We start from the raw sequence: 25350 nt of genomic DNA on the forward strand, positions 1-25350 counted from the left end.
TCAGCCCTTGGGGCCATTTATTGAAACAACTCACAGCACAGTATTTGAGACAGACAGTGTTGGCCGGCCAAATCCCAGGAGGCTAAGATCAGAAATCACAGTCCGAGCATCCTTCCCTGCCTTCCCGGGGAGAGTTTCTCCACGAAGGCAAGCAGCCCTGAGCAGCGCCATGCTGGAGGGTGGGCGGTCCATACACAAAGGCAATAAGAGCACTTGGAATCAGGGTGGCCCTACAGCACTGCCCTAGGCTGGGGCCCCCAGTGTCCAGCGGTGGGAACATCCACGGTGGGGGCAGGCACACCCTCAGCTGCTTTTATGAGCTCGCTCTTCCACGTAGAGCTGCATCTGATGGACAGGAGTACACAGCCAAGGTCAGGACTGAGGAGTGCCCACAAGCCCCGGGCAGACAGATCTCTGCCAGAGGCTGGGGTCGTGTGGCTGGGGTCTCCAGCCACTGGTTAAGAGAAAGGCAGTTTGGAGCCTGACACCAGGCACTCCCTGGTCATCACGCCTTGAGCCACGCAGAAGCCTCTAGCAAGGCCTCCGCACACCTTCCATAAAGCTTACCAGGTCCCCACACAGCTCACCTTTAAAATGTCTGACGTCATGGTTTTTAGTGGGATCAGTCGGGGGTCGTGCATGTGGACATCCTGCTCGTCTGCCAGGATCCAGGGAAAGTCCTAGGGTGGGAGACCGGGGGACGCTAGACTGTGGCCTGCCCTCACTTCGTGACCCACTCCCTCTCCAGAGCTGGGGATCCTCAGACTTCAGGGAACAGCAGAATCACTAGGGAGCTCCCGGCAGGACAGATGCCCAGGCTCCTGAGGGGGCGAGTCTACAGATCCCAGCTGGGCTGGGAACCCAGTGGTTTAACTGGCCCCAGGCACCAATTCTGAATGGTGGGGGGAGGGGCGGTGACAGCAAGAACTGCCACCGAGCTGGCAGCCCCAGGACATGGCTCCACCCTCTTCTCCGTGCTGAGTGCCCAGGCTGGGCAATGACAAGTGTGTGACCACCCAGGAGACATACCACAAAAAGCCACCAGCTGCTGGGCACTGCCATAAGCAAGGTAATGAGCGCACTGCCAGCAGCACCCCTGCCCACTCTGGTTTTCAGGGCCTCCCAGCTGTGTCTTCCCGCCCACCTCCCCCAGCCCGCCTCATCTCACCTTGATGACCTGAATCTTCTCCATGTTCCGCGTGGCAGCTTCTCTTGTGTGCACTAAGACGGTGAAGGTACAGCCTGAAGAGGCAAGCATTTGGTCAGGGCCGGGCCACCTTACGCCTGCCACTGGGCATAGCCTCTTCCCACCTCCCCAGCTGGCTCGGCAGCCCCCCAAGAGGAGACGAGTGGAAACCAAGGACCAGGACAAGACACAGTCAGTAGGGAGCCCGAAGCGAGTGGAAATCAGGGTAGCTTCCTGGAGGAGGTGGACTCTCAGACAAGTTCTAAATGGCAGGAAGGAAGAGAGGCGGCTTGCTGCAGCCAAGTAGGAACCTGAAAACACAGACCAAGCCAAGGGAGCCCTGGCGATGCCTGAGGACGGGGGTGTGGGGGGAGAGCACACCTGGAGGGTTGTGGTCCAGGACAGCATCACAAACACTGATCTTCAGGATGAAGGCTCGGAGCAGCTGCTCCACATGAGACAGCAGGGAGTCTGAGCTGGAAGGAGAGAAGGAGGGCCTCCCATCACCCTGGCGCCCCCTCCCACCAGCAGGCAGTCAACCCTGGGCAGGCCTGGGGGCCCAGAGCCCCTCTCTGCTTCTGAGTGTGTTGGTTTCTAAGGGCCTGGCTACTTATCTTGTCTACACAGTTAAAACCATCTGAAAACCAATGTCAAGTGCATCCCAAACTAAGTCCAAATGGGCCACAGGGAGCCCCAGTAAGTCATTCTAATATGCAGCCCAGTCTAAGAACAAGGACACAGCCCAATCCTGTTCATACCCCAGGACACCAAGCCAGGAAGGGAGAGGGATTGCCCGAGCCTACACCTTGCCCCAGGAAGCCAGCAGCTGACCAGCCAACACCCTTGCCCAAGGGTGGACACTTAACTGGAAAGGCAGAAAACTGGGTCTGTCTCCTAACTCTGTCACCATTTGGGTGACCCTGGGTAGCCCATGTTATCTCTCTGGTCCTTATCCATCTGGAACATCAGGTTGGGACTAGCCCTTCAGCAACGCCATGATCTTCCAGGTGTGGACATCACAGAGGTTACATGGAGAGCACACCGGGTGGCCGGCTGTGGCTCGGCTGCTAATAGGCCTCGGGATGGCGCACTTGCCATTTTTCTCTTTACCAAGCTTCCCGGAGGAGGTGGACTCTCAGAGGGGTTCTAAAAGGCAGGAAGGAAGAGAGGCAGCTTGGTGCAGCCAAGGAGGGACCTGAGAACGCAGACCAAGCCAAGGACTTCAGGGGCTGCCTAAAGCGGTGAGCGTGAGACCTGTTTCTAGAGACTTCACAGCAGTCTCCAGGAGACCAGGAAGAGGCAGCTTACCTGATGGACAGCAGCGGCGGCTGGGTGATTTCAAAGACGAATTTCTCCACTGGGCGGTGCTCTTTGTCCAAAATCACCACCACCACCTTCTCCACGTCATTCTGTAAGGACGGGAGTCCCCTATTCCAGAACCGGGTAACCCACCACTACCACCATCTCCCCGCCCCGGGAAGGATGGGAAGGATCCACGCATAGCCCTGTTCAGCTTCTAGGCTGAGGGTCCCTGAGAGCCCAGAAGGTTTGAAAAGTTCAAGTAGGCACACTCCCTGACATGAGTGGTACAGACTGAGACAGGAGAGACTGCCTGGGCCTTAACGGGGCTACATCTCAGAGAGAAGGAGGAAACTCTGAGGGGCCAAGCCCAGAGAGAACTTAGGGGTGGGAAGAGAAACAGACGTGAGCTCTGGGGCAGTTAGGCCCCAGTCAGCCAGCTCCACTCACCAGGGCTCCCGGGCCCCAGCACGCAGATTGTGGCTCATGTGTCCTGACATCCGTCCCTGGGCAGGGACACTCCAGGACACTCCTGTACCCACTTCAGGGTACAGGAGACAGGCTTTAGGGTGTAGAGTCATTGGGGACCCTGCACGGTCCCAGCATCACCCCATCCTGGAGTGCTGAAGGAACAGACTGGGGGTAGAGGTGGGCTGGGGGACTTGGTGCTCTCACCTTCTCCAGGAGTGGCTTGACACAGTGCAAGGTGTCCTGGATATACTGGTTCAGCTCCGGGTGGCAGGACATCTACACACAACCCCATGATGGCTCGTGAGGCCCGAAGCACCAACGGGAAACCACCCGACACCCCTCCAGGAGCCCAGGGAGAGAGGCCGGCAGCTCCCTAGGGCTCCACACCCAAGACACTGACTTCCCATCATGGGGCTAAGAACTGCCAATTATCCAAAGAGAGGGAGAAGTTAGAAGAATTCAGTCCCAACATCAGCACTTAATATAGCATTGGGGGTTTCTAATGGGTCCGTGGGCTCCTCCAGGGGCTGAGAAGTCCCTAAATTATGTGTATTTGGGCATACAAGCATTTTCCCAGAGAAGGGGTCCAAAAATTTAGTCAGTTTTCAAAAAATTGAGAATCTGAAACTAAGAGCTATGTGGCCTTAGATAAATCACTTAGTTTCTCTGAGCTTAATTCATCTGTGCAAGATCTCGTAAAGACAAAGTGAAGAGTGGATAAGCACCCAGTACACAGCAGGTGCCCAATAAATGCTATTCTTTTTTCACTGTACATCCTTCAAACCTCCATCACCTTCCAGTATGGGGTCATCCATTTATTTTAACATTTACTAAGTGCCTTCTAAGGGGCCAGCAATTCTAGAGTGGGGAGAGGGGAGCACATACTTACTGCTTTGTCTGCCTTTTGGACCTGAGACAACCCATTACAATGTAGGCTGAAGGAAAGCACCTGAGGTTTCTAGGAATCACCTCCTCAAAGCAATCATTCGTTCATCAGCCTCAGGAGCTCTTTTAAATACAACCATGCCCCACGGGCAACTCTGATCCCAGGGCCTGGTCCCTAACTTCAGGCAAGGGGAACTCCAAGTTCAGAGGGCACGAAAAGCAAAGTCACCGCAGTAGTGGGGGAGGCTCTCAGGCTATCAACTGGGAATTAGAAGGCAAGGCCAGGGGCACCTGGGTGGCTCAGTGGGTTAAGCCTCTGCCTTTGGCTCAGGTCATGGTCTCAGGGTCCTGGGATCAAGCCCTGCATGGGACTTGGCAGCAGGGAGCCTGCTTCCCGTCCCCTCTCTGCCTGCTGCTCTGTTCTTGTGATCTTTCTCTCTACCAAATAAATAAAATAAAATCTTAAAAAAAAAAAAAAATAGAAGCCAAGGCCAGCCTGGGGTGAATGTGGTGGGGGAAGGGGCCTGAGCCTAAAAGTGGAGGATGGTTCAAAAATCTACCCTCTAGGGACGCCTGGGTGGCTCAGTTGGTTAGTGGTTAAGCATCTGCCTTTGGCTCAGGTAATGATCCCAAGATCCTGTGACAGAGTCCCACATCGGGGTCCCTGCTCCTTGCTCAGCGGGGAGCCTACTTCTCCCTCAGCCTTCTGCTCCCTGTGCTTGTGCTCACTCTCTCAATCTCTCTGACAAATAAATAAATAAAATCTTTTAAAAAACAAATCCACCCTCTACCCACCTTGTGATGACCCAGTGGCCCCCGCCCAGATGCGGGGATGGGGGGGCGCTCACCTGGACAGGCACATTGTACTTCTTACGCTTCTGGAAGATACCCACCGGGTAGACCTCGCGCACGTAGAGGATGAGGTGCACAGCTACCTCCAGGAACTCGCAGAGCACGTCGGCCACCACTGCCATGGGACAGAAGCCGGTGAGCTGGGAAAGCTCGCCGGCCCAGGCCCCCCCTCACCCCCCACCCCGAGTCCACAGGCTCCACCTCCCTACCTTGACCAAAGTTGAGGTCCTGGCGCGTGAGCGTGGTCATCCTTACCGCCACCTAGGGAATGCGGCAGGAGTGGGGGCTAGTTCCAAGGGGCTGGGAGCCGCAGGGTCCGCCGGCCTCCGCCGGCCTCCACCGCCCCTCCCCTCCATCTGGGGCAGGATGCTCCCCCTTCACACAAAATCAGGGCCGCTAGAATGGACCCTCCCCCCGCGCTGGCGTCCCAGCTCGGGGACATCAGCTGTGCCCGATAGCCCTGCTGCCTCGGTGGGCAGGAGAGGCCAGAGCTGGGCGCATGGCCACAGAGGGAACGGCGGGTTGCGCAGGCCCGCGAGAGTAAAATGGGACTCTCGAAGAGCGAAACTGGGCTGGAATAAGACTCCCCCCGCTCTGCCTGGCCGGAAACCTCCCCCGAGGGAGCCCCGCCCCCTCCCCTCCCCCGGTACCGGCTCCGGCTTCGGGGCCCGGCTCGGGGCCCGGCCCCGGCGCGGGGAACCAGCGACCCAACCACTCGCGCCTCCCGCTCAACCAGCGGCCTGGAAGCAGCTCCGTGACGTCCGCGCTGCGCTCCCGCAGGTCCTAGTGACCGCCTCCGGCCACGCCCACTTTCCCGCGCAGCCAACCGTGGGGGCGGGAGGGAGGAGCAGTCGGGGGCGGGGCCTTGGAGGGGCGGGGCCGGCTTTGGCGCCAAGGTCCCCAGGCCGCGCTGTCTCCCTTCCCTTCCGGGTGGGCGCGAAAAAAAGACGGCTTTGCAGACCGCTACTTATTTTGCTCCCTAGGCCATCTTTCTCGCCTTGGGAAGCTCTGAGAGGGGGCGGATAGGTGGTGCTGGTGAGAACCAGGTGGAGGGCACAGCGGGGGACTAAGACAGCGACATCTACTGCTAGCTCCAGAGTCACCATCCCCGGACCTCAGCTGCCCAACCGAAAGCGAATCCGCCGGCTCCGGGGGCGGGGACAGCGGAAGACAGGGTGCACCAGGGACGCCCCAGTCCCGCCCCCACCCGGAAACTAAATGCAGCCTGGGTTTACCTCCCAAGGAGATAAAACCTCCCCGGCCCAAGCATCATAGGGGAAGCTGCCCTTAATAAGGTGCCAGCCCTGTGCGAGGCCCCGGGCTAAGTGTGCCAGCGGATTATCTCTCTAAATCCTCAAACCAAGTCCGCGGGACAAGTACTATGATTGTCCCCACTTTACCGATGAGCCAAACGAGGTTCAGAAGGGTGAAGTAACCTGCATGAATCACACATCTTTTGAGGGAGGGGATGCGTGTGGAGTTGTCCTCAGCCACAAACACTTTACAATTTTGGAATCCCCTAGAGACACGGACTCTGGAAGGGCTGAGAGGCCCCTGGGATATAATAACAGTAATGTTAATCGTCACTAATACGGATTGAACATTTATCTGTGAAGCACTGATTTCTTTAATTCCCTCATTAACCCTCAGAGCAAAGCACCCATTTCCTAGCCCCACTTCGTAGATGGAAAACAGGCTCAGAGACGTTCCCTAATTTGACAGAAATCACACAGCTGGTAAACAAACCCAGTTCTGACTTCTAATCTGACTCCAGAGCCTCAACTCATTTTCAGCCGCTTTATCTTACAGGTGGGAAAACTAAGGTCAGAGAAGCATGACCACAAGCCTGGGGAGCCTTCCCTGACCTCTGGACTGCTTGTTAGGAGTCACGCCCACCTGTGGGTACACAGATCCTGCCAGCAGTGTTTATCCGTTACAGTTCAGTATTGGAAACCTGTACGCCTTTTCACTCCGGATGCCTTCAAACCTGCATCTGCCCACTTCTGCTGGGGTGAATGCAGGGGAGAGGGTAAGTAACCATTAAGCCAGAAATACCAGCAAAGCATTTCTCAGAAGCAGTCCTAGGAAATCTGGATCAGAATCCCTGGGGAACCCATTTAACACCTGGGACCCAGGTCTCCCTGACCTACTGGACCAGTCTGGGTGCAAAGTGGGGTACCGGCCCTTTAACAAGTTCCCCAGGTGCCCCGATGCCCCCAAAAGTATGGGGATGGCCTAGCACTCTGGGCTGTTCCCAAGGAAAGTCTGCATTTCATACAATTTCCAGGCTTACCCCAAAGTGATAGATGAATTATTTCAAGAATTGACACACTGGCAGCCCATTTTGGGCTTGTAAACAGTGTCCCCTGCCTCCTTGAGATTTAATCATCTTGGATACTTTTTAGCACTGGAGACAGAGGTCCTTCTTTGTCCCTGTCTGGAGCTGTTCAAGCAGCTTTTCTCACTGGCGACATGAAGTGGCAGTCTTGCGGGGGCGGGGAGGGGGTTCGGGGTAATTCCTTGTAAATTGTTTCTTAGGATTGAATCTGGGGTGGGAAATTAAGAGTCCAGCTACTCCTGCAGGCTGGCTTCAGGGTACAGTGTGAGCAACATGGGAACTCGTGCCCGGTCCCCAGCCTTAGCCCCCTGTCCTGAGAAGACACAGGGCAAGCCACCTGTCAGTCTGCTAACGTACGGAGCTAAAGCACATCAAAGAAACCTTGGCGGACATACGACCCAACACTCAACATCTTTCAGACATGGAAGTGAGGTCCCAACAGCCTCTGTTTGACTCTGGGGCACCTCCTAGAAACCCATGGACGAAATGCCTACATTTGGGGCTTTGGATTCAAAGCCAGCCATAATCAGAGGAAGGCAGGCTAGGAGACAGATGAAGAGAGATTCAAACTGATCTGCTCCTTCACCCCAAAAAGGCCTCTGTCTTTGTAAAATGAACAGGCTGGACAGATGTTCCCTAAACCTCTGACGGCCTTGGGTTCCATGGGGGCCAAGAAGCTGGAGAGGGGTGGGGAGGGCCACGGGGGAGCTCTAGGAGGACTGATCATCTGTCAATCTTATCCATAGGGCTCTGCGGCATCTGGCTTTCTAGATCTTAAGCACGTCAGTGTGATGGATAGTCTTGGGACCCAGATTACATTATGGGGTTAATTTATTACATTTTTGAATACCCATTTGCTGGGAGACTGTTTTTCAAAGTTATTTGCATATTTTTCATCATAATGACAATATGTAGGAGGGCATCTGGGAGGAAAGAATGGAGGTTTAGGAGGAGAAGCTTATTTGCCAACTGGAGCAGGTCCCTGAGGGTCTGCAATGAGGACAGAAAGAAAATCATTCTCAAGAGACATTGAAATTGAAACCAAGAGAAGGCAAGGTGTAACAAAGTCTTGCAACGACCAAGGCCTTCAAGGAGCAAAGGAAGATTCCTGGGGTCCCCCTGAAAAGACACGCAACGAGTGAACTGGGTAAAACAACAGGCAGTGGAGTGTCCAGACTCCTGAGATGCTGCCAAAGTCCTCCCAGACTGAGAGACTCAACATTCGTCCCATCCCTGCCTAAGATTCCTAAAATGCCAAACACGGGAGGGGCTGGGGAGGGGCAGTCACAGAGAGTCAGCCACATAGAGTCTGGTGACAATCCCACTGGTCGCCCCCCCCCTTGTTGCTCAAGGACCATTCCAGTTAGAACACCCCCTGAGGGGCACCTGAGGGGCTCAGTGGGTTAAGCTTCTGCCTTCCGCTCAGGTAATAATATCAGGGTCCTGGGATCCAGGTAATGATCTCAGGGTCCTGGGATCGAGCCCTGCATCAGGGCTCTCTGCTCAACGGGGAGCCTGCTTCCCCCCCTCACCCTCTCTCTCTGTCTGCTGCTCTGCCTACTTGTGATCTCTCTCTCTGTCAAATAAATAAAAATAAAAAGAACACCCTCTGAGCAGAGACCCAGCCCTGTTCATTCTTTTGGTCCAGCACCTAACCCAGGGCCTGGCCATACCCAGGTTCTCAGTGAGGGCATGCAAAGGAATTAAGAAAAGACAGGAGAGAGGAAGCCATGGTGCACAGTGACTCATTACCACTTGCCCCACTTGAACCCTAACTTATTCTGGATGAGAACAAACCTGGAGCTTTCACGCCTGCACTACGGGTGGCCACGTGCAGGGAAGAGCGGCTTTCAAAAATGAAGTAAGAGCTCTTTCGCAGCCAGCGCCGGGAGTGATGGGCATCTCTCGGGACAACTGGCACAAGTGCCACAAGACCGGGGGCAAGAGAAAGCCCCACCACAAGAAGCGGAAGTACGGCCTGGGACGCCCCACTGCCAACAGCAAGATCGGTCCCCGCTGCATACACACGTCGGAGTCCGGGGAGGCAATAAGAAGTACTGTGCCTTGAGGCTAGACATGGGGAACTTCTCCTGGGGCTCTGAGTGTTGTCCGCACAAAACGAGGATTATTGACGTTGTCTACAATGCAGCCAGCAACGAACTGGTCCGCACCAAGACCCCGGCGAAGAACTGTATTGAGCTCATTGACAGCAGACCGTACCGACAGTGGTACGGGTCCCACTATGCACTGCCCCTGGGCCGCAAGAAGGAGGCCAAGCTGACGCCTGAGGAGGAAGAGATTTTAAATAAAAAACGATCAAAGAAAATTCAGAAGTATGATGAAAGGAAGACGAATGCCAAAATCAGTAGTCTTCTGGAGGAGCAATTGCAGCAGGGCAAGCTTCTTGCGTGCATCGCTTCACCACCAGGCCAGTGTGGCCGAGCAGATGGCTACGTCCTAGAGGTCAAGGAGCTAGAGTTCTATCTGAGGAAAATCAAAGCCCGGAAAGGCAAATCAATCTTCCTCCCACCTTCAGTCATGTAATAAAGGTGTTTATTGTCCTGTCCAGGAAAAAAAAAAAAAGTGAGCTGGGGCGCCACTATGTGCCCCCTCCCCGCACCCACCAGGCTGCTCCTGGGCCTAACGCACTGCTCCCCTCTCCACCCCTGGTCTTTAGTCAGCAGTGAGGCCCTTTCCTCTCTGAATCGCAGGTTCCTCATCTGTAAAATGGGATAATGGTAGCACCAGTTCCATAGAGCCGGGGTGTGGGGGGGCAGAAAACAAGTGAGATGTTTGCAAAAATGTGAAGTCCGCAGTGTCTGGCCCATACATTCTCAATTGGTGCTGCTATGACAATGAGATTAAGATCTACACGCACTGGGGCACCTGGGCGGCTCAGCGGTTTAAAGCCTCTGCCTTAGGCTCAGTTCATGATCCCGGAGTCCTGGGATGAAACCCTGTATCCGGCTCTCTGCTCAGCAGGGAGTCTGCTTCCCCCTCTCTCTGCCTGCCTCTCTGCCTACTTGTGATTTCTGTCAAATAAATAAATAAAATCTTAAAAAAAAAAAAAAAAAAAAGATCTACACTCATTATCCAAGCCCCTAGAGCAAGCACTCTGTAACCAGCCACCATGCTTTTCAGAACCCGATCTAAAACACCCTCGGCTGCATCCCCTTCCCCATTTCCAAAAAGGCAGCCCCCAAGGTGCCTTACAGGAGGACATGCATCCCCATGGCCAAGATGCCTGAGGACAAGGGACTGTGACCCGCACTCAGCTCCTCCCCTCCCTGATCTGGCCTTCTGAGATGAGGCCTCACTAACATAGCTCCCCAGATCCTCTGCTGACCTCAGACCCAAGCCGGGACCATGACCTTAGGCCTGCGACACGGTGGGGGCTTCCAGCACCTCGGCCAGGGCACAGTAAACACATGCCATCCCCTCCCTGGTGTTCTGCTGACTCCCCAGCATCATTGACACCTTGTTCATCAGAAGGACCTTACAAATCATCTCTTCTTAGACTTAGAACCTCCACCCAGAGACACAAAATGTCTTGCACAAGTTCAGGGGTTCCTGGGCCCTCTGAAGTCATCTCAGACCACAGGGTAAGAACCCTTGATCTGGCTCAACTGCCACTTTAAAAAAAAAAAAAATAACTGCTTTGACTGAGATGTATTTCACAAACCATGAAGTTCTCCCTTTAAAGTATGCAATTTAGGGGCGCCTGGGTGGCTCAGTCGGTTAAGCGTCTGCCTTCAGCTCAGGTCATGATCCCAGGGTTCTGGGATGGAGCCCCGCATCAGGCTCCCGGTTCAGTGGGGAACCTGCTTCTCCCTCTGCCTCTGTCTTCAGCTCCCCCTGCTTCTGCGCTCATTCTCTCTCTCTCTGACAAAGAAATAAAATCTTTAAAGTATGCAATTTAGTGGGTTTTAGTAAGTTGTACAGCAATCAGCACTAATTCCAGAACATTTTCATCCCTCCAAAAAGAAAAAACCCCACACACAGTAGCGGTCAAGCCCCACCCCCATCTCCCCTCTGCCGGCCCCAGGCAACCCCTAGACTACTTTCTGTCTCAATGGGCTTGCCTATTTTGGACATTTCATATAAATCCTACAATAGGCAGCCTTTTATATCTGGCTTGTTTCACTTCCATAATGTTTTCAGGATTCATCCATACGGTGGCAAGTATTTCATTCCTTTTTATGGCCTAATAATATTCCATTGTATGAACCCCTCCCCCTCCCCCCGCCCCCGCCGATTTTCTTCATCCTCTCATCAGTCAATGGATATTTGAGTGGTTTCCACTTTGGCCATACAACTCTGGGGGAAACTGAGGCTCAAAGTCACCATAACCACAATGGGATAGGAGTCCAGGCCTCTCCTAACATCTGTCTCCCAGTGCATCACTCTGGGACAACCCAGAAGACAGAGAGCATGGCAGAAGATCACCCCATTGGTGAACAGCCAGAGGAGCCGCCTTTGAACCACAGTCTGGATACTGCCAGAGTTTCATTCCTGAAAAGGAGGATCAGGCCCACAGAGGCCCCTCCCATCTCAGCCCCCATCACCTCTTCCCAGCGACAGTTCCTGGCTGTCTGCCCACTTTTGTCCTTGACCTCCTGCAGTCTACTCCCAGCTTTAGCAATTGGAGTGAACTCGTTAAACCCTATCAGGTCATGGCTCCACTCTGCCTAGAATCCAGTCCATCCTGGCGCCCATCGGGCTGATTATATTACAATAACAAGAGCACTTAATTTTTCTAGAGCATTTCCCCATGAGGCCAGGATCTTAGCAACATTATTTCCTTAGAAAGGTCATCGCACTTAATCCTTGAACTCTAATAAGAGTTAGGGATGATGATGAGCTCAGAGAGGTTAGGCGCCTTGCCCAAGGTGACCAGGAATGGCGTCCGCAGATAAGCCCAGGCATCTGGCCTGACCAGAGCTCCTAAACCTCTCTGAGCCGTAACTGGCACATTCTGGAGGAGGAGGAAAACAGTCGAAAAGGAACCACTGGGTGAGCTCCGGGCGCCGGGCAAGACTGCCGCTTCTCGCGCGCCGGAGTCCCGCCCTACTGCTCTTTGATCCTCGCGGTGCCTGTGGCCCCACTGACCCCGCCGTGAGTTATGGGGGCCACGGGACTCATAACACAGCATTCCCGGACTCCTAGGGTCGTCGGGACGCGGCGCCCCGCGCGGTGATGGATGAGCCAGCCGCCTCTGGGGCTGGCTTTGTCCCGGCTGGGCTGGGCTGGGGAGCATCAGACGCACTTTGGACAGGGCGTGGCTAGAGGAAGACTGTGTGCGTGTGTGTGTGTGTGTGTGTGTGTGTGTGTGTTGGGTAGAACTGTATTTCTACTTTCCCTCCCGGGGCGGGGGGCGGGGGGGCACACATCAGTGCGGCCGTCACGCCCGGGATTCTCACCTGCTAACGTTTGAAGATCCCCCCTATACCCCACATTGAAGAGCGACCTCTCCCAGAACCCCGCCCCCCGCTCTGCGCACTTTCCGAGGCTACAAAGGCCCTGCGGTGCCCCGTCCCGCCTTCCTCGCACCGGGCATTTCTTCCGTCCCATTTGACAGCCAGGGCGGAATAATCCTTTTGGGGACTGGCCGGCCCCTGCCCAGCCAGACGCGGCCGCAGCTGAGCGCACAGCTCCGATCCATTGTTGGGGTCCGCCAGGGACCCCCTGCCGCGACCCTTTGTCGCCCGCTCCCGGCGGGGCCGTTCCAGATGCGCCACCGCTGCCCGCGCCCCGCCCGTCCCACGCGCTTCGGGCAGCGCCGAGGCGGCTCTTACGCACCGGGAGGAGTGGGCCCGCCTCGCCCGGTGCCCGCACGGCCGCCCGACTGCGCCCGCCTTTGTCTGCCTCCTTTGTCTGCCCCGCGCCCTCGCGGCGGCGGCCGCGGCTAGGCCTCTGGGGAGCTGGCCCCGAACGCCGAGCGCAGCTGGCGAGGGCGCGCTGGCCGGGAGCGCGCGAGACCCGGCCCGGCCCGGGGCTGCCCCTCAGCAGGGGGCTAGCCTTGCCCGCTCCAGCCGCCCCTCCCCCGCACCCCTCCCCGCGCGCCCGCCCCCTTCCCGCGCGCCCGCCCCCTCCCCTTTCCTCCAGCCCCACTCAGCCTGGGCATATCCTCCTGCCGCCCGCGCACCTCTCCGTGCAGTCCACGCTTCGCGGCTTGGCCCTTCGCTGCGCTCGGCTCCCGCAGGCGCTCGGCCCCGCGCCCCTCGGCCCCCGCCCCGCCGGCCGGACAGGTAAGGCCTGGCCTTGGGCCCGCCCCTGGCCCCGCCCTCCCGCCGCACCTGGTAGCGGGCCGGGACAAAGGTGGGCTACCTCGTGCGCTTAGGGGCGGGGCGCGCGGGGGTCTGTGGCCAGAGGTGAGGATCCCGCTTTCTGCCCTACCCGCCCCGCCTTCGGAGCCGTCGGTCCGCGTGTCCGCCGCCTCCGCTCCTCGCCGCGTCTCGGCTGAGCTCCAGGCTCTGCTCCGGGTTCTCCGCTTCAGCCCACCTTCCCGCCGGACGCTCACTTTTCTAAGCTCTGACTCTGCCTCGCGCGCGCCCTCGCCGCCCTCTCTGGGTCGCGGCGTTCGCCCGCTCTCCTCTTCGCTTTCTCCCCCTGGGACCGATTCTCTCTTTGTCTCTCTGTCTCTGAGTCTCTGGGTGGTCTCCAAGGCCGGAGAGTAGACTGAGGAGTCCACCACCGTTCGAAGAAGCTTCGAAAACTCCCTGAGCCCTGGACAGAGCTGGCAGGCATGTCCTCCTGGCCCTTTCGAGGCTGCCGGGACGGGCTGGGGGGCGGCTAAAGTATTTCTGGGAGAGGAGGTTCTGGGTGCGCCCCTACCGGTATTGCTGGTGGCCCCGCGCCTGGGCGGGTTCCGCGCGGTAGCAACCGCGACAGCCCGGGCTCAGGCCGGCTTCCTGCCCACTGGCTTTTCTCTGTTCGCGCACCTGGGTCTCAGCCGCCTGCGGGAGCCAGGAGCCCAGATTTGAGACCAGGGGGCTCTTGGGTTTCCCGCCAAGTCTTCTTGCTGTCCTCCACTGGGTGTTTCCTGGGCCTTGGCCTCTGTCTGGTCCCCTGCTCGGCACACTTCTCCACGCTGTCCTCCTGGCCTGTGTGGCTCGCTGAAGTGTCCCGGGGCGGGTTCAGCACCATCCCCATGTGATCCAGGAAACAGAGGCCCTGGGAATGATCTTGGACAAAGGAACGCATGTCGCTGAGCCTCAGTGTCCCCTTCATAAAACGGGGATAATAGTACCTACCTACAGGGATGTATGTTGGAACAGTAAAAAAGAGCAGATTGTATACCAGCTTGCTTGGGGGTCCTGGGAGAGGCCTCAGTCCCTGGCTGGGTTGGGAATGGGGGCGCCACAGCAAGAGGGAATTGGACCATCAATTCCAGCCTTAGTGACGCTGCAGAGAAATGGGACTGCGGCCCTCCCCTGCATGGAGGTCACAGTTGCAGCTCAGGCCGATACAGTGTTCCCGCTCTCATAGGCACTGCCCTCTCTTCTCGATCCTCCTCTCCACCTGTCCTAAAATCAGTTTAAAAATCAGGGTGAAAAGGGTCTCTGCTTCCCAAATGAGATGAGTGTCGCTGTGTCAATGTTGCCAACAGCTGGTCATTCATCATGAGGCATCCGTGTGACTCATTCCCAATTCTGAATCTCTGCCTTGCACCGATTTCTTTTTTAATGAATGGCCCTGGCTCACAAGCCATTTCCTTTCCTCTGGGGGCATTGTCTTGCTGTATCCTGGACCTGCTGTGTAATTGCCCGGAGCCTCTGACCATTACAGCATCCCTACCCTCCTAACAGGTGACACACACGCAACACCCCCACCCCCAGGAGTCCAGCAGGGACAAGGGACAAGTAGTTTCATGAGGGTCACTTCAGCAGAGAGAAACCTTCTCCCAGCCAGCAAGTTCTAGGCTTCCTTGGCTAAGTGCTGGTTTTCAGCCCCAGCCAGAGCTGGCAACCTGAGCCTTTCTCTTTAGAGAGGCAAGGGTAGGACTAGGGGCACAGACACACCCCATCTCGCCTCCGGCTCATGCTTCTGTGTGGCAGACGGGTCCATCTTTGCAAGCCGGGACTCTCCTGCCATGTCTGCCTCCTCTGGCCATAGCCTTCCTCAGGAAAGCCAGCTCAGCAGCCCCTGCAATCCCGCAGAAATCTCCTCCAAGCCGCGGGTTCAGCCTTGCCCCTCACCCACTTGCTCTGCGTCCTCCTCACTGCTCAATCCACCCCCCTCTCCCCAGCCCTAAATCCTGCAAATGCTCCCTGTTGCACTCAGTTAAGGACTCTACCTGCCTCCCACAATACTCTCATTTGCATCTTGGGTTTCAGCCACTGCGGAGGGCTGAGCATCTCCATGCTGACTTCCTCTGAGCTTTTGCTAGGGCTCTTCCCTCCATCTGGAATGTCTCCCCTGCCCTGCGTTCAGTCGAAGGCTGCCCTCCTGGCAGGCCAAGGTTAGCTGTCCCTTCTCATAGGAAGCCCTCCTGCTCCCCACTTGCCTCCCTGTCTCTCTTGGGGTCTGCCCTTCCCTGGGGCAGGGCTGGGTCCTATTTCGTTAGAGGTCCCAGTACACAGAGTAGGTGCCCTGGGCACACGTGTTCTATCAGCTGGAACGCTGGTCACGGGATTAGGAGTGAACTGAGAATTGCAAGCCACAGGTTATCCAGGGTTGGCCCTGGAGCAAAGGACCATAGCCGGGAAGGTTGTTGGGGGAGCAAGCCACCTGGGTACGAGGGGAAGATCCCTGTGGTACCAGGGGCTCTTCATCCTTCTGGAAGATGAGGATGACTTTGGTGCCTGGTTATAGACAGGGAAGTGATCGCCCAAGTCTCGCAGAACGGGTTTGAATCCCCGCTGTTGGCCTGGAGGAAGTTGCTCCACTGGGTTCAGGCAGGAATGTGGGGGAGTGGGAATTTGCATGCTGGCCCCCCTGATTCTACAACCTAGAGAGAACAGGAGCTTCCTCCAGAGGGGGGTTCTGGGCGTGTTCCCAAGCGTGGGTGCATACGAGCATCCTTATTCTGTCCTTCTCAGGTGACACCTGCCTCCCTTGCTGCCCCAGCCCCTCTGACCGTCTTCGGCCAGCCCTTCCTCTTGGGTGGGCCATTTGGCCACCAGAGTGCAGGCCTTCTCCAGGAAGGACGTGGGAGGGCAGCTGAACCCTTGCCGCTAGAGGCCCTGCCCCTCACCCCTGCCAGGTCCCAACTTTGGCTGCTCTCTGTACCACAACGCCATGGTCTGGCACTGACTATCTGGTACACATCCCCGAATTGGGGGGTTGGGGGGGCAAGGCCCCTGCTGGAATCCACACCTGTTGAGATGGAGTCATTGCAGAAAGTACAAGTTTTTTGAGGCTCTCTCTGTGCCAGGCTCTGGCTTATGGGCCCCGACATGCACCATGCTTGAGAGTCTCAGCACCCACACTGGTTTGGGTCCCTGAGGGTAGCATGAACAGTGGCCAAAGACCCTGCCTTTGGAGTCAGATAACCATGAGTTCAAGTCCCAACTCTACCACTTTCTCTACCGTGTGACCTCGGGCAAGTCCCACAAAGCTTTGCCCTGATACTGAGTCCTTTTCGCCCACTTCAAAGGGCTGAATTAGATAATGGGCATAAAGCTCTGGGCCCTGATTAGTACATGGCCCATACAGGATGCTCAAGCAACACATTTCTCTTTCACATGTGGGACTGAAGCCCAGAAAGGTTAATTGCCTTGCCCAGGGTCACTCAGCTATAAAGTGCCGGAGCCAGGATTCATCCCCAGGCCTGCCGGACACCAGGTGTCTTCCCACTCCACGCTGGCCTCTGCCAGAGCCAACAGCAAGCATTTTGTCACTTGATGATTAAGTGGTGGGTCTGCCCAGACAGCAAAGTGGTGTTAAATTGTCTGGGTACCAAGATAATGGAGTTTGGGGGTCAGGGGTTTGCTTGGTGGTGGGGTGGGGGAGTGGTAGCTACATATAATGTAGCAGGAGGCAGGATTTGGGCTCAGGAGGTGGGCGTGAGACACTGGGAGCCCCTGGGAGGGGGGGTCCTCAGCCCCCCAACTCAACACCCCTGTGTAGGTTTTTTGAGGTGTGGGCCTTAGAGGGGTTGCCAATTCCCAAGGTTAGGGTTAGAAACAATGGAAACAGATGGGGCCCCTGTGGGGAAGCCAAACCTCATTTACCAAGACAATGGTCCTGTTCCGGCAGGCCTGGGCCTGTCCTGCCCCACCCCACGGAAACCATCGATCACCCCACTGAGGACTGAGGACATGGCCACCTGCGCTTGCCCCCTACACACACAGGCACAGATGCACACATGCTTCCAGGACTAACCCCACCCCCCCGCCTCCACTGGCCACCTACTCCCTCTCTCCCTTTCCCTGTGAAAACCAGGGCTGCTGCTTATTTCGCCCTTACTGGGGACTGCTCACTTTATATATCTTTACGTCTCCTCCCCCTTACAAGGCCTGGCATTTTACAGGAGAAGAAACTGAGGCTCAGAGAGGTTTGTTGACTTGCCCAAGGTCACACAGCTCTTCCCGCTCCACTCCCTGGACCCCTCCCATGGCTCCGCTTCATGGATTTGTGCTGCCCTCTGTGTTTGAATCAGTGCTAGTTATGTCTGGGTCTTGATCTGGTTTTTCCTTTGTTTTGTTTTGTTTTTTTTTGAGAAAGAGAATGAGAGAGAGAGGGTGCACATGAGAAGGGGTAGGGTCAGAGGGAGAAGCAGACTCCACGCAGAGCAGGGATCCTGCTGGGGGACTCGATCCCAGAATTCCAGGAGCATGACCTGCACTGAAGGCAGTTGCTTAACCAACTGAACTGCCTAGGGGCCCCTAAGGCCTTGTTCTTTCATTAGACCTGCGGCCTCTCCACCTGGTCAGAGTGGGGACACCTGGAGCACAGGCGACTGTGTCTGCCCATAAACTAAAAACTCCCTCCAGCAAAGAATATGTTTTCCCCATGTTCTGGGAACTTCCAAGGGCGGATCTGGAACTTCCAAGGGCGGATCTGGAACTCTCCTATCGGGTTGGGAAACCCCTAAGGGCATCACTGGATCTGCCCCTTTAGACGGCAGGTTTCCTTGGGTCCGGGGCTGAGGGCTCCCTGTGGGCAGGAGCGGTGTCTCTTATCGGCCTAGGACTCCTCCCTCCTAGTCTTCCAAGGCAAGACCTGGATCTCCCCCATCACACTGGGAGCTCCCTAGGGCCCGACCTAGTGTCCCCACTCTGACCGGCAATTATTGGAGCAGAGACCAGGTCTCCTCCTTCAGACCGGACCAGGCTGTCGTCACATCCAGGTCCCGCACACAGGCGGGCTCAGCAAGTGGTGACCTCCTACTGTCCCTCTCCCACAGCCTTCATTGCAGAGAAAGCACCCGATGCTCAGCCCCTGGCGCTTCACGGGTCAAGATGCCTCATCCTCTGCATGAGGCCAGATTGGCTTAAAGTCCTCTGCAAGAGTAGGTAGGGTTCTGGCTCTTCTGACGCCCCTTCCTATCCCCCAGGGAGAGGGGTAGGGACTAGCTCAAGACTGTCAAGGCCCCAGAACATCAGTGAGCACCCCCTAGGGCAGCACCCCACTAGTGAACTCCTCTTTGCTGCCTTCTACCCCCTACACACTACTGGGGCTCCATGCATAGAGGAATCTCCTTCCCCCCTATACACACAGCACATAGAAATACTGATTTCCTAAATAATCCTATGTCGTGACAGGCTGATAATGCCATTGCACAGACAGGGACATCATGACTCATGAGGAGGTCTGATGGTGGGAGTAAGCTAGAGGGGTGAAATCTTGTCCCAAAATGCCTTGGGAAGAGCCCAGCCCAGGAATTTAAAAGCCACCTGCCCACCCCACAATCTAGGCTATAATGGTTTTGATTGAACAAGCAAAATTACCCATTTTCCAGCCCTAGGGGAGTCAGCTCCCTGTAAAGAAGACAGGAATCTGCTCCCATGAGCTCTAAGACCCCCAAGCCAGAGCTCCAGCTTGTGCAGCCCCATTGTGCTAAGAGCAGAAGAGCAGAAGGAGGGCCTGGGCATGGCTCCTCCATTCTCCACTTCCAGCCCTTTCAGGAAGCCACCAACCTAGTGAGGAGGAGGCACCAGAGGGAGGAGTCAGGCAGATGGGTTCCAAGTTAGGACATTCCTAAAATCTTCATGGACATATGGGAACATAGAACCAGAGATGATTCCTGCATCAAACAAAATCTGTCCTAAACACTACTGAGCCAGGCTTCCAGGACTGTAGTCACTGCCAGGGCTCCCAGGCTGGGGGTGTCAAGGAGCTGGGAGTAGGTGAGAGCTCTTTATTTTTTAAGCTTTTATTGATTTATTTGGCAGAATCAGAGAGAGCACAAGCAGGGGGAAGGTTAGGGAGAGAGGGAGAAGCAGGCTCTCAGCCAAGCACGGAACCCGATGCGGGACTCGATCCCAGGACTGTAGGATCATGACCCGAGATGAAGGCAGACGCTTAACCAACTGAGCCACACAGGTGCCCGAAGACCTTTTTATACATTGAGGAGTTCATCTCTTGTCCATTGGATAGGTTGCAAAAATGTCCCCCAAAGAGTTTTAAGCCTTAGAGGCAGTAATCAGATTTGTTCTTCTGACCAACCCGTGAGGCAGAGAATGTTTTAGTGAAAAGCAGGAGCAGAGACACAGGGCAGTGGGGGGCGGGGGGGAGGCACTCAGAGGCTGCTGCTCAGAAGAGCAGAATCATCCCAAAGAGACCGCTATGTTGGTCCCAGGGTGGATCCCAGCAGCTCTGGGGGTTGGGTCCCACTGGTGCCCGAGGGTCAACCACCGTTAGAGAGATGGACAGAAAGATAGACAGAGCTCCTCCAAGAACAAGAGAGAGGGAGGGCCAGCCCTGGCATGGGGTTGTTACCATATGATTGTGCTTTAATTTTTAGCATGCGCCAATATGTCCTCTGAGTTCATTGGGTCCCTACTCCAGATCCTGGAGGATATCACCTGTCACTGCTCCCCACAGGGGGCTGTCAGTTAGATAGGCAGACAGATGGAGAAGGCTTGTCACTTCAGGTGGGTCGTAAATTCCCAGGCTTCCCAGGCAGACAAGACCCTTAGGACACCCAACTTGTGACCAGTGGTCTTTTTCTTCCACTCCCCTCACCCCAACTTTTTTGAGCAGTGCAAATCATTTCCCATGGAATCTTATTCATAATCCCAACCCATCAAACTGAGAAAGGGAGTGTCCTATGAACAGAGTCCCCCCACCACCCCCACCGAGAATCTCTTCCCAGAATCAATTTTCTCTGTCTCAGGCAGACACAACTTCAAGCTCTCCTAAGCAGTCAGCCCGCTACGTAGACATGCCAGGTGACAACCTTATGTCCCCCGATTTACAATCCTGCCTTAAAGCGAATCAGTGAGAAAAAAAAGAACTCAACCCCCCGCGATATGAAGGCATGCAGTGGGTGTGGGTTGCACTTGTCCCCAGGAGGCTGGGCCTCTAACCGGCTTTATGGGTCACGTCCAGAAAAATCCCAGAGGGCATACATAAGTAGGTGCAAATGGTCACAGTTCTTCTTTGCAACTGTTCCCCTTGCGTCCTGGGGACAGTCTTCAATGACCCAGGAGCCCGAGTTGTGCTCGAGTTCACATCTGAGCAGAGAAGGCATCTGAGAGCATCTGCTGTTTTTGCTCCAGAATAGTTGGCTTTCAGAATAATTTAAAATATATTTTTTAAATGAGACGTTAAAAACGGAACATCTAAAGGACCCCTGAAACATCTCTACCAAACGTGGGGGCTCCGACGTGTTGTTTTCCCACGTGAGGAGGAGATGCAAAGTCAGGGAGAGAGGTTCTGGGGCCAAGTCCTCCCAGCGGGTCGGTGTCTGGCTCACGGCCTGGACTGAGCTCCACACTCCTCAGCTCCGTCAGAGCATCACTGATATTCCTGGCCCAGATCCCCAGCAGCCAGCCCTCCTCCCATCCCCATCCAGCTCTCCCCTGCTCCCCGCCCCCAACCCACCATCCCCTAACACACAGAGTGAGCTGATCAACAAGGTAGGAATGTGAGTCCTACAGCTGTCCCGGGATACCCAGCGGCAGCCCAGCTCCACAGTTGTTGGCCAGGCATGTGGGGCAAGAGTCCTCCTAGTCTCTCGGCCCCCACATGCCAGGGTGTTGGTGGGGGAGGGGCTCAGGAATCAAAGCCAACTCCAGGTTCAATTAATTGCCTTCATTTGCATGTGCAGCCTTTGGGTGGGGACAGTTCACAAGTCAACTATCCCCAGCGTGCAGGGACAGCTTCAGGACATGTCAGCTCTTTCCCCTCCGTCCCCAGCCGACAGTGCCCGGTCCCCTTCTTGGGCCCTGACTGCACTCGCAGCAATAACCAACTATGACGGGGAGGCAGGGGACCCCTGATGAAGCTTATTGCACGGGCAGTGGCGTGAAGGACTGTCCGGAGTGCATCCCGAGTAACATCATCTTGGATGTGTGACTGAGCAACCCCGCCCCAGAGTCTCCGCTTTCTCGTTGTAAAAAACGTGGAAAATGGTGCACTGTGTGGGGCAGCTGAGAAGACTCCGTAAGAAGTGGGTGAGATCAGCATGTAGAGCCGAGTTTCCCCAGGAAGCGGAGACTCCGAAGATTACGTTTGCTTTTGTTTTGTTTTGCTTTTAATGAGTCACTTAGATCTCAGTTATGAGAGAACCGAGGGCCATCTCTGGGCTGTGGACGGTCTTGATGCCCCTTGACAACTCTCATCCAGGCTGCGGGGGAGGCGGTGAAACCCAGGCCCAGAAGAGCAGACTTTGTGAGCGAGCAAGCCACAGGCAGAAGCGTCCAGGGCTGACGGGTCCGGGGGAGGCGGGCACCTGCTGCCCCTTTCTGCCTGGATGCCTGGCACTTTGTGACGCTGCCTCCAGCCGGCTTCCAGAGTGACAGAAATGGATTGGAGCCCTTCATCACTGTGGATCCCTGGCACGACTTCTGTAGCATCCCACGTGTGCTGAGCTGGCGCTTTGCCTGGCTGGCATCTTGGCTGCCGGGCCGGGCCAAGATCCTCGTACAAACCCTGCGGGCTTGGAGAGAGGGCTCCATGTAGTCCCGGGGCAAAGCGGTGCCAGGATCCCAGCCCTCACTCCAGCCATCTTTCTCAAACCCACACACACAGACACACACGCATGCACTCGTGCGCACACACACACACACACTGCACACACGGGCGGTCTTCAAGAGCTGGGCAAATCTGTGTGGGAGCTCGGGCAGGGAGCACTTATAACTGGGGGACTGGTGAGACTTCCTGGGGGAGAGGACATTTGGGGTGGACCCCAGAGGATGGGCAGGATTCGGACAGAGAGAGATGGGGGTGGAGAGGAGAGGTTGTTTCAGGCAGAGGGAACAGCCCAAGCGAGAAAGGAAAGAAGGGGGTGTGTTCGGGGCTCAGGAAATAGTCTCTATTGGCTGTGAAGGGGAGGAAAAAGTCCAGGCTGGAAATCAGGTCGGGGCCACGTTATTCAAGGTCTCGAGTGCCAAGGTCAAGAGACCATGGTTGAATGGGAAGGCAAAAGGGAGGCAAGGAAGCAGGCGAGGGTCAGGGTCAGGGTCAGAGGACTCTGTCAGCGCTATGGGCTGGTCTGGGACAGGACGGTGCTGAGAAGCTCTGGAGAGAGACGGTTCCCTGCGGGTCCGTCCACACCGCACCCCGAAATCCCCCTCTTGCTGGCCCCAGGCAGGCTTGTGCATGATTTGTGGGGTGCAAAGGGAGGCAGGGAACAAATATGGTCCTGAAAATCGTTAGGGTATGTTAAACAGGCCCACAACCATTGCAAGAGTCTTGGCAACAGGGTGTCAGTGAGAGAGAGAGCAAGAGAGAGAGAGAGCACGAGTGATAGCAACGGGTGGGCTTGTGATGCCTGAGGCTGTGGGATGGGCTTCCTCTCTCAGGGTTCCTGCAGAGGAGGGGGTGTCCTCAGCGCTCAGAGCTCAGATGGCTCAGACCTCGGCTTCCTGCCAAGCACGCTGCCCATATAGGCCCGCAGTCCTGCCCACCCCTCCTCCTGAGCCAGCCTCCCTGGCCCCTTCCTGCGCTTCTAGAGTGACCTGCCTCGCTGACTCCCACCGCGGGAGGGGGATTCCAAAGCTTCCCTCCTGTGAGGCCGCTCTGTGGGCTTCTCCGGGGCTATTGTCCCTGCAAGACAGAAGGGCTGGGGCAGGCTGGGGGACCGCATCTCACACAGCCTCCAAGCCTTTCTCAGCCACAGGGAGAGCGAAGTCTGGCCAACACCAGTCTGGAGAGCGGCCCGCATCTGCCTCAGGCCTGGAAACCCTGTTTGAGGGGTTCTGGGGAGCAGAACAATACTTGACTGACAGGCCTTTAGAATGGGCCCCTCCTCTCTCCCAGCTGCCTCGGGAGCTCGGAGCAGTAGGCCTGGCCGCCTGAGCTGGGCCTCCAGGGCCCTCATTAGGGAAAGGCTGGAGGTGAGGCTGAGGGGGCAGAACCAGCGAGTGGCCCGTGAGGCGGCCAAGACAGCGGGGCCGGGACTGCCTGGTGTCCGGTCTTCGGAGCAGAAGGCTGTGTGATGAGACGGGCGCGGTCACGCCGCGCCGCCCCACAGTGCCACCCAGCTCTCCCAGAACGCGCAGGCAGCTCCCAAGGTGTGAGGGGATATGACTCTCTCTCTCAGCCCATGGTTCTAGAAAGAGCAGAGCTGAGGGCAGTGGTGGGGACAAGGCCTGGGCCTCGCAGGGGACCAGCAACCTCCAGGCTGGGAGGAAGGGGGGGCGGGAGAGAGGATGGTGGGGACCAGGCGAGGTGGACGGAGCTGTTCCCCACCCCGCCCTCCGGCCCTCCTCCTCCTCAGAGTGGGTCAGCCTGGCGGGGACCCCAGCCTCCCTGTCCCACCCACCCTCCCCGCCCATTCCCAGGGCCTCACTGGGCATTGGCTAAAGGTGAACCTGGTAGGGGGGCAGGGGGGCGGTGAGGTGAGGGAGAGGGCTGGAGGGAGAGATGCTAGGAGTTATCACGGGCTCACAGCCTTTCCTCCGCCCTGCGGGATCCCCTGGCCACAAATCACAAGGAAATGTTTGTGTAAGCCCCTTTGCCAGCTTAATGGGACACATAGGAGGCCCGGGGAGGCCATAAAAATGCAATCAGCGGGCTAACCTGGCGCTGAGCTTGTCCAGACGCCGTGAAACTGGTGCAGGGTGGGGGTCGTGGGGGAGGGCCGCAGGGGGTGGTCTCCGGACTTCAGTAGCCTTCCCTCCCACCCCCAGCCACGGGGCTCATGAGCCTTATCTCTGAGGTCTCGGAGGGACATCGAGGGGTCACTCCCTCCTCCCATAGGAGGATACCCCACTTCTGATAGAGAATGGGGGGGTGGCCCTAAGGTTAGGTCAGGGTCAGCTCACCCCCGACCCCACCTGCAGAAGGCAGAGCCAGGCTTCCAGAGTTCCGCAGCCCCAGCAGGGACAGAGCTGGGTCAGAACCTGCCAGGCCCTTAGAGGGAAAGAAAGAAGTGAGAACAGGACTGGGCTGTCTCGGGGCAGCTGCGAGGCAGGTCCAGAACACAGACACAGCAGTGCCAGTTCATTTCTGCTGCAGAAAACACCAGGAGCCACCTTGGATGCTTGTCGGAAGGACAAAGTGACATAAATTCTCATGAAGCACTGATAAAGCTGATTCCTGCCTGGGGCCCATGCTCAGGGGGCTGTTCTGTTTGTTTGAATTTACGCTTTGAGTCAACCTCCGGGATGATGGTCCTGTTTCTGAGCTTGGAAGAACCCAGCTCGTTCTGGGATACTTGGCAAAGGGCAGAGGTGTGTGCAGAGAAAGGGATTCTAGACTCATCTGGAACCTGGGTGTTGCTTATACTATTTAAACCAGGGCGGGACGCCTGGGTGGCTCAGTTGGTTGAGCAGCTGCCTTCGGCTCAGGTCATGATCCCAGTCCTTGCTCAGCAGGGAGCCTGCTTCTCCCTCTGCCTCTGCCTGCCATTCTGTCTGCCTGTGCTCGCTCTCTCCCCCCCCCCTCTCTCTCTGATAAATAAATAAAATCTTTTAAAAAAAATTAAAAACAAAAAACCAGGGCTTTCCAGCCTTAGCAGTGTGGTCTGTCCAGTCCAGCAGGTCGCCTGGCTGGGGCCATCCTGTGCACTCGGGGGCGCCCAGCAGCATCCCTGGGCCCAGGCCCTGGAATCAGCAGCACCGCCCCGCTGGGGCAACAAAAAATGTCTTGTCCCCTGGGGGCAAAGTCGCCATCCATCCCTGTCGATAGACACTGGGCTCTAATAATGTGGGCAAGGGGACTTGGAAGTGGGGAAGCAGAAGAAGAGGAGGGCTCCTGGGCTGCC

At 56.5% G+C, this 25350-nt stretch overlaps 2 protein-coding genes and 1 pseudogene across 4 annotated transcripts in view; 2 read left to right on the plus strand and 1 right to left on the minus strand.

The window, feature by feature from the left end:
- Positions 1-13289, minus strand: MAD2L2 (mitotic arrest deficient 2 like 2). Of its 3 annotated transcripts, none has more exons than XM_059135664.1 (9): positions 13177-13289; positions 4903-4954; positions 4690-4808; positions 3161-3232; positions 2495-2595; positions 1568-1662; positions 1169-1242; positions 588-680; positions 1-345 (listed from the first exon to the last, which is right to left on the minus strand). In XM_059135664.1, the coding sequence occupies exons 2-9, from the start codon at positions 4940-4942 to the stop codon at positions 304-306; spliced, it is 636 nt and encodes a 211-aa protein (XP_058991647.1). In that variant the 5' UTR covers positions 4943-4954; positions 13177-13289; the 3' UTR covers positions 1-303. The 3 variants fall into 3 exon arrangements, with proteins under 3 accessions (XP_058991647.1, XP_058991648.1, XP_058991646.1); XM_059135665.1 differs by lacking the exon at positions 13177-13289 and adding an exon at positions 12831-12855; XM_059135663.1 differs by lacking the exon at positions 13177-13289 and adding an exon at positions 5344-5500.
- On the plus strand, positions 8814-9591 carry LOC131809092 (small ribosomal subunit protein eS8-like; annotated as a pseudogene).
- Positions 13052-25350, plus strand: part of DRAXIN (dorsal inhibitory axon guidance protein) — a 25042-nt gene continuing 12743 nt past the window's right edge. The window contains exon 1 of the mRNA XM_059135654.1: positions 13052-13279. The gene's annotated coding sequence lies outside the window, so the exon portion shown is untranslated. The remainder of the gene's footprint in view (positions 13280-25350) is intronic.

The sequence above is a fragment of the Mustela lutreola genome, chromosome 10, assembly GCF_030435805.1.
Source record: "Mustela lutreola isolate mMusLut2 chromosome 10, mMusLut2.pri, whole genome shotgun sequence".
NCBI classification, from domain to species: Eukaryota; Metazoa; Chordata; class Mammalia; order Carnivora; family Mustelidae; genus Mustela; species Mustela lutreola.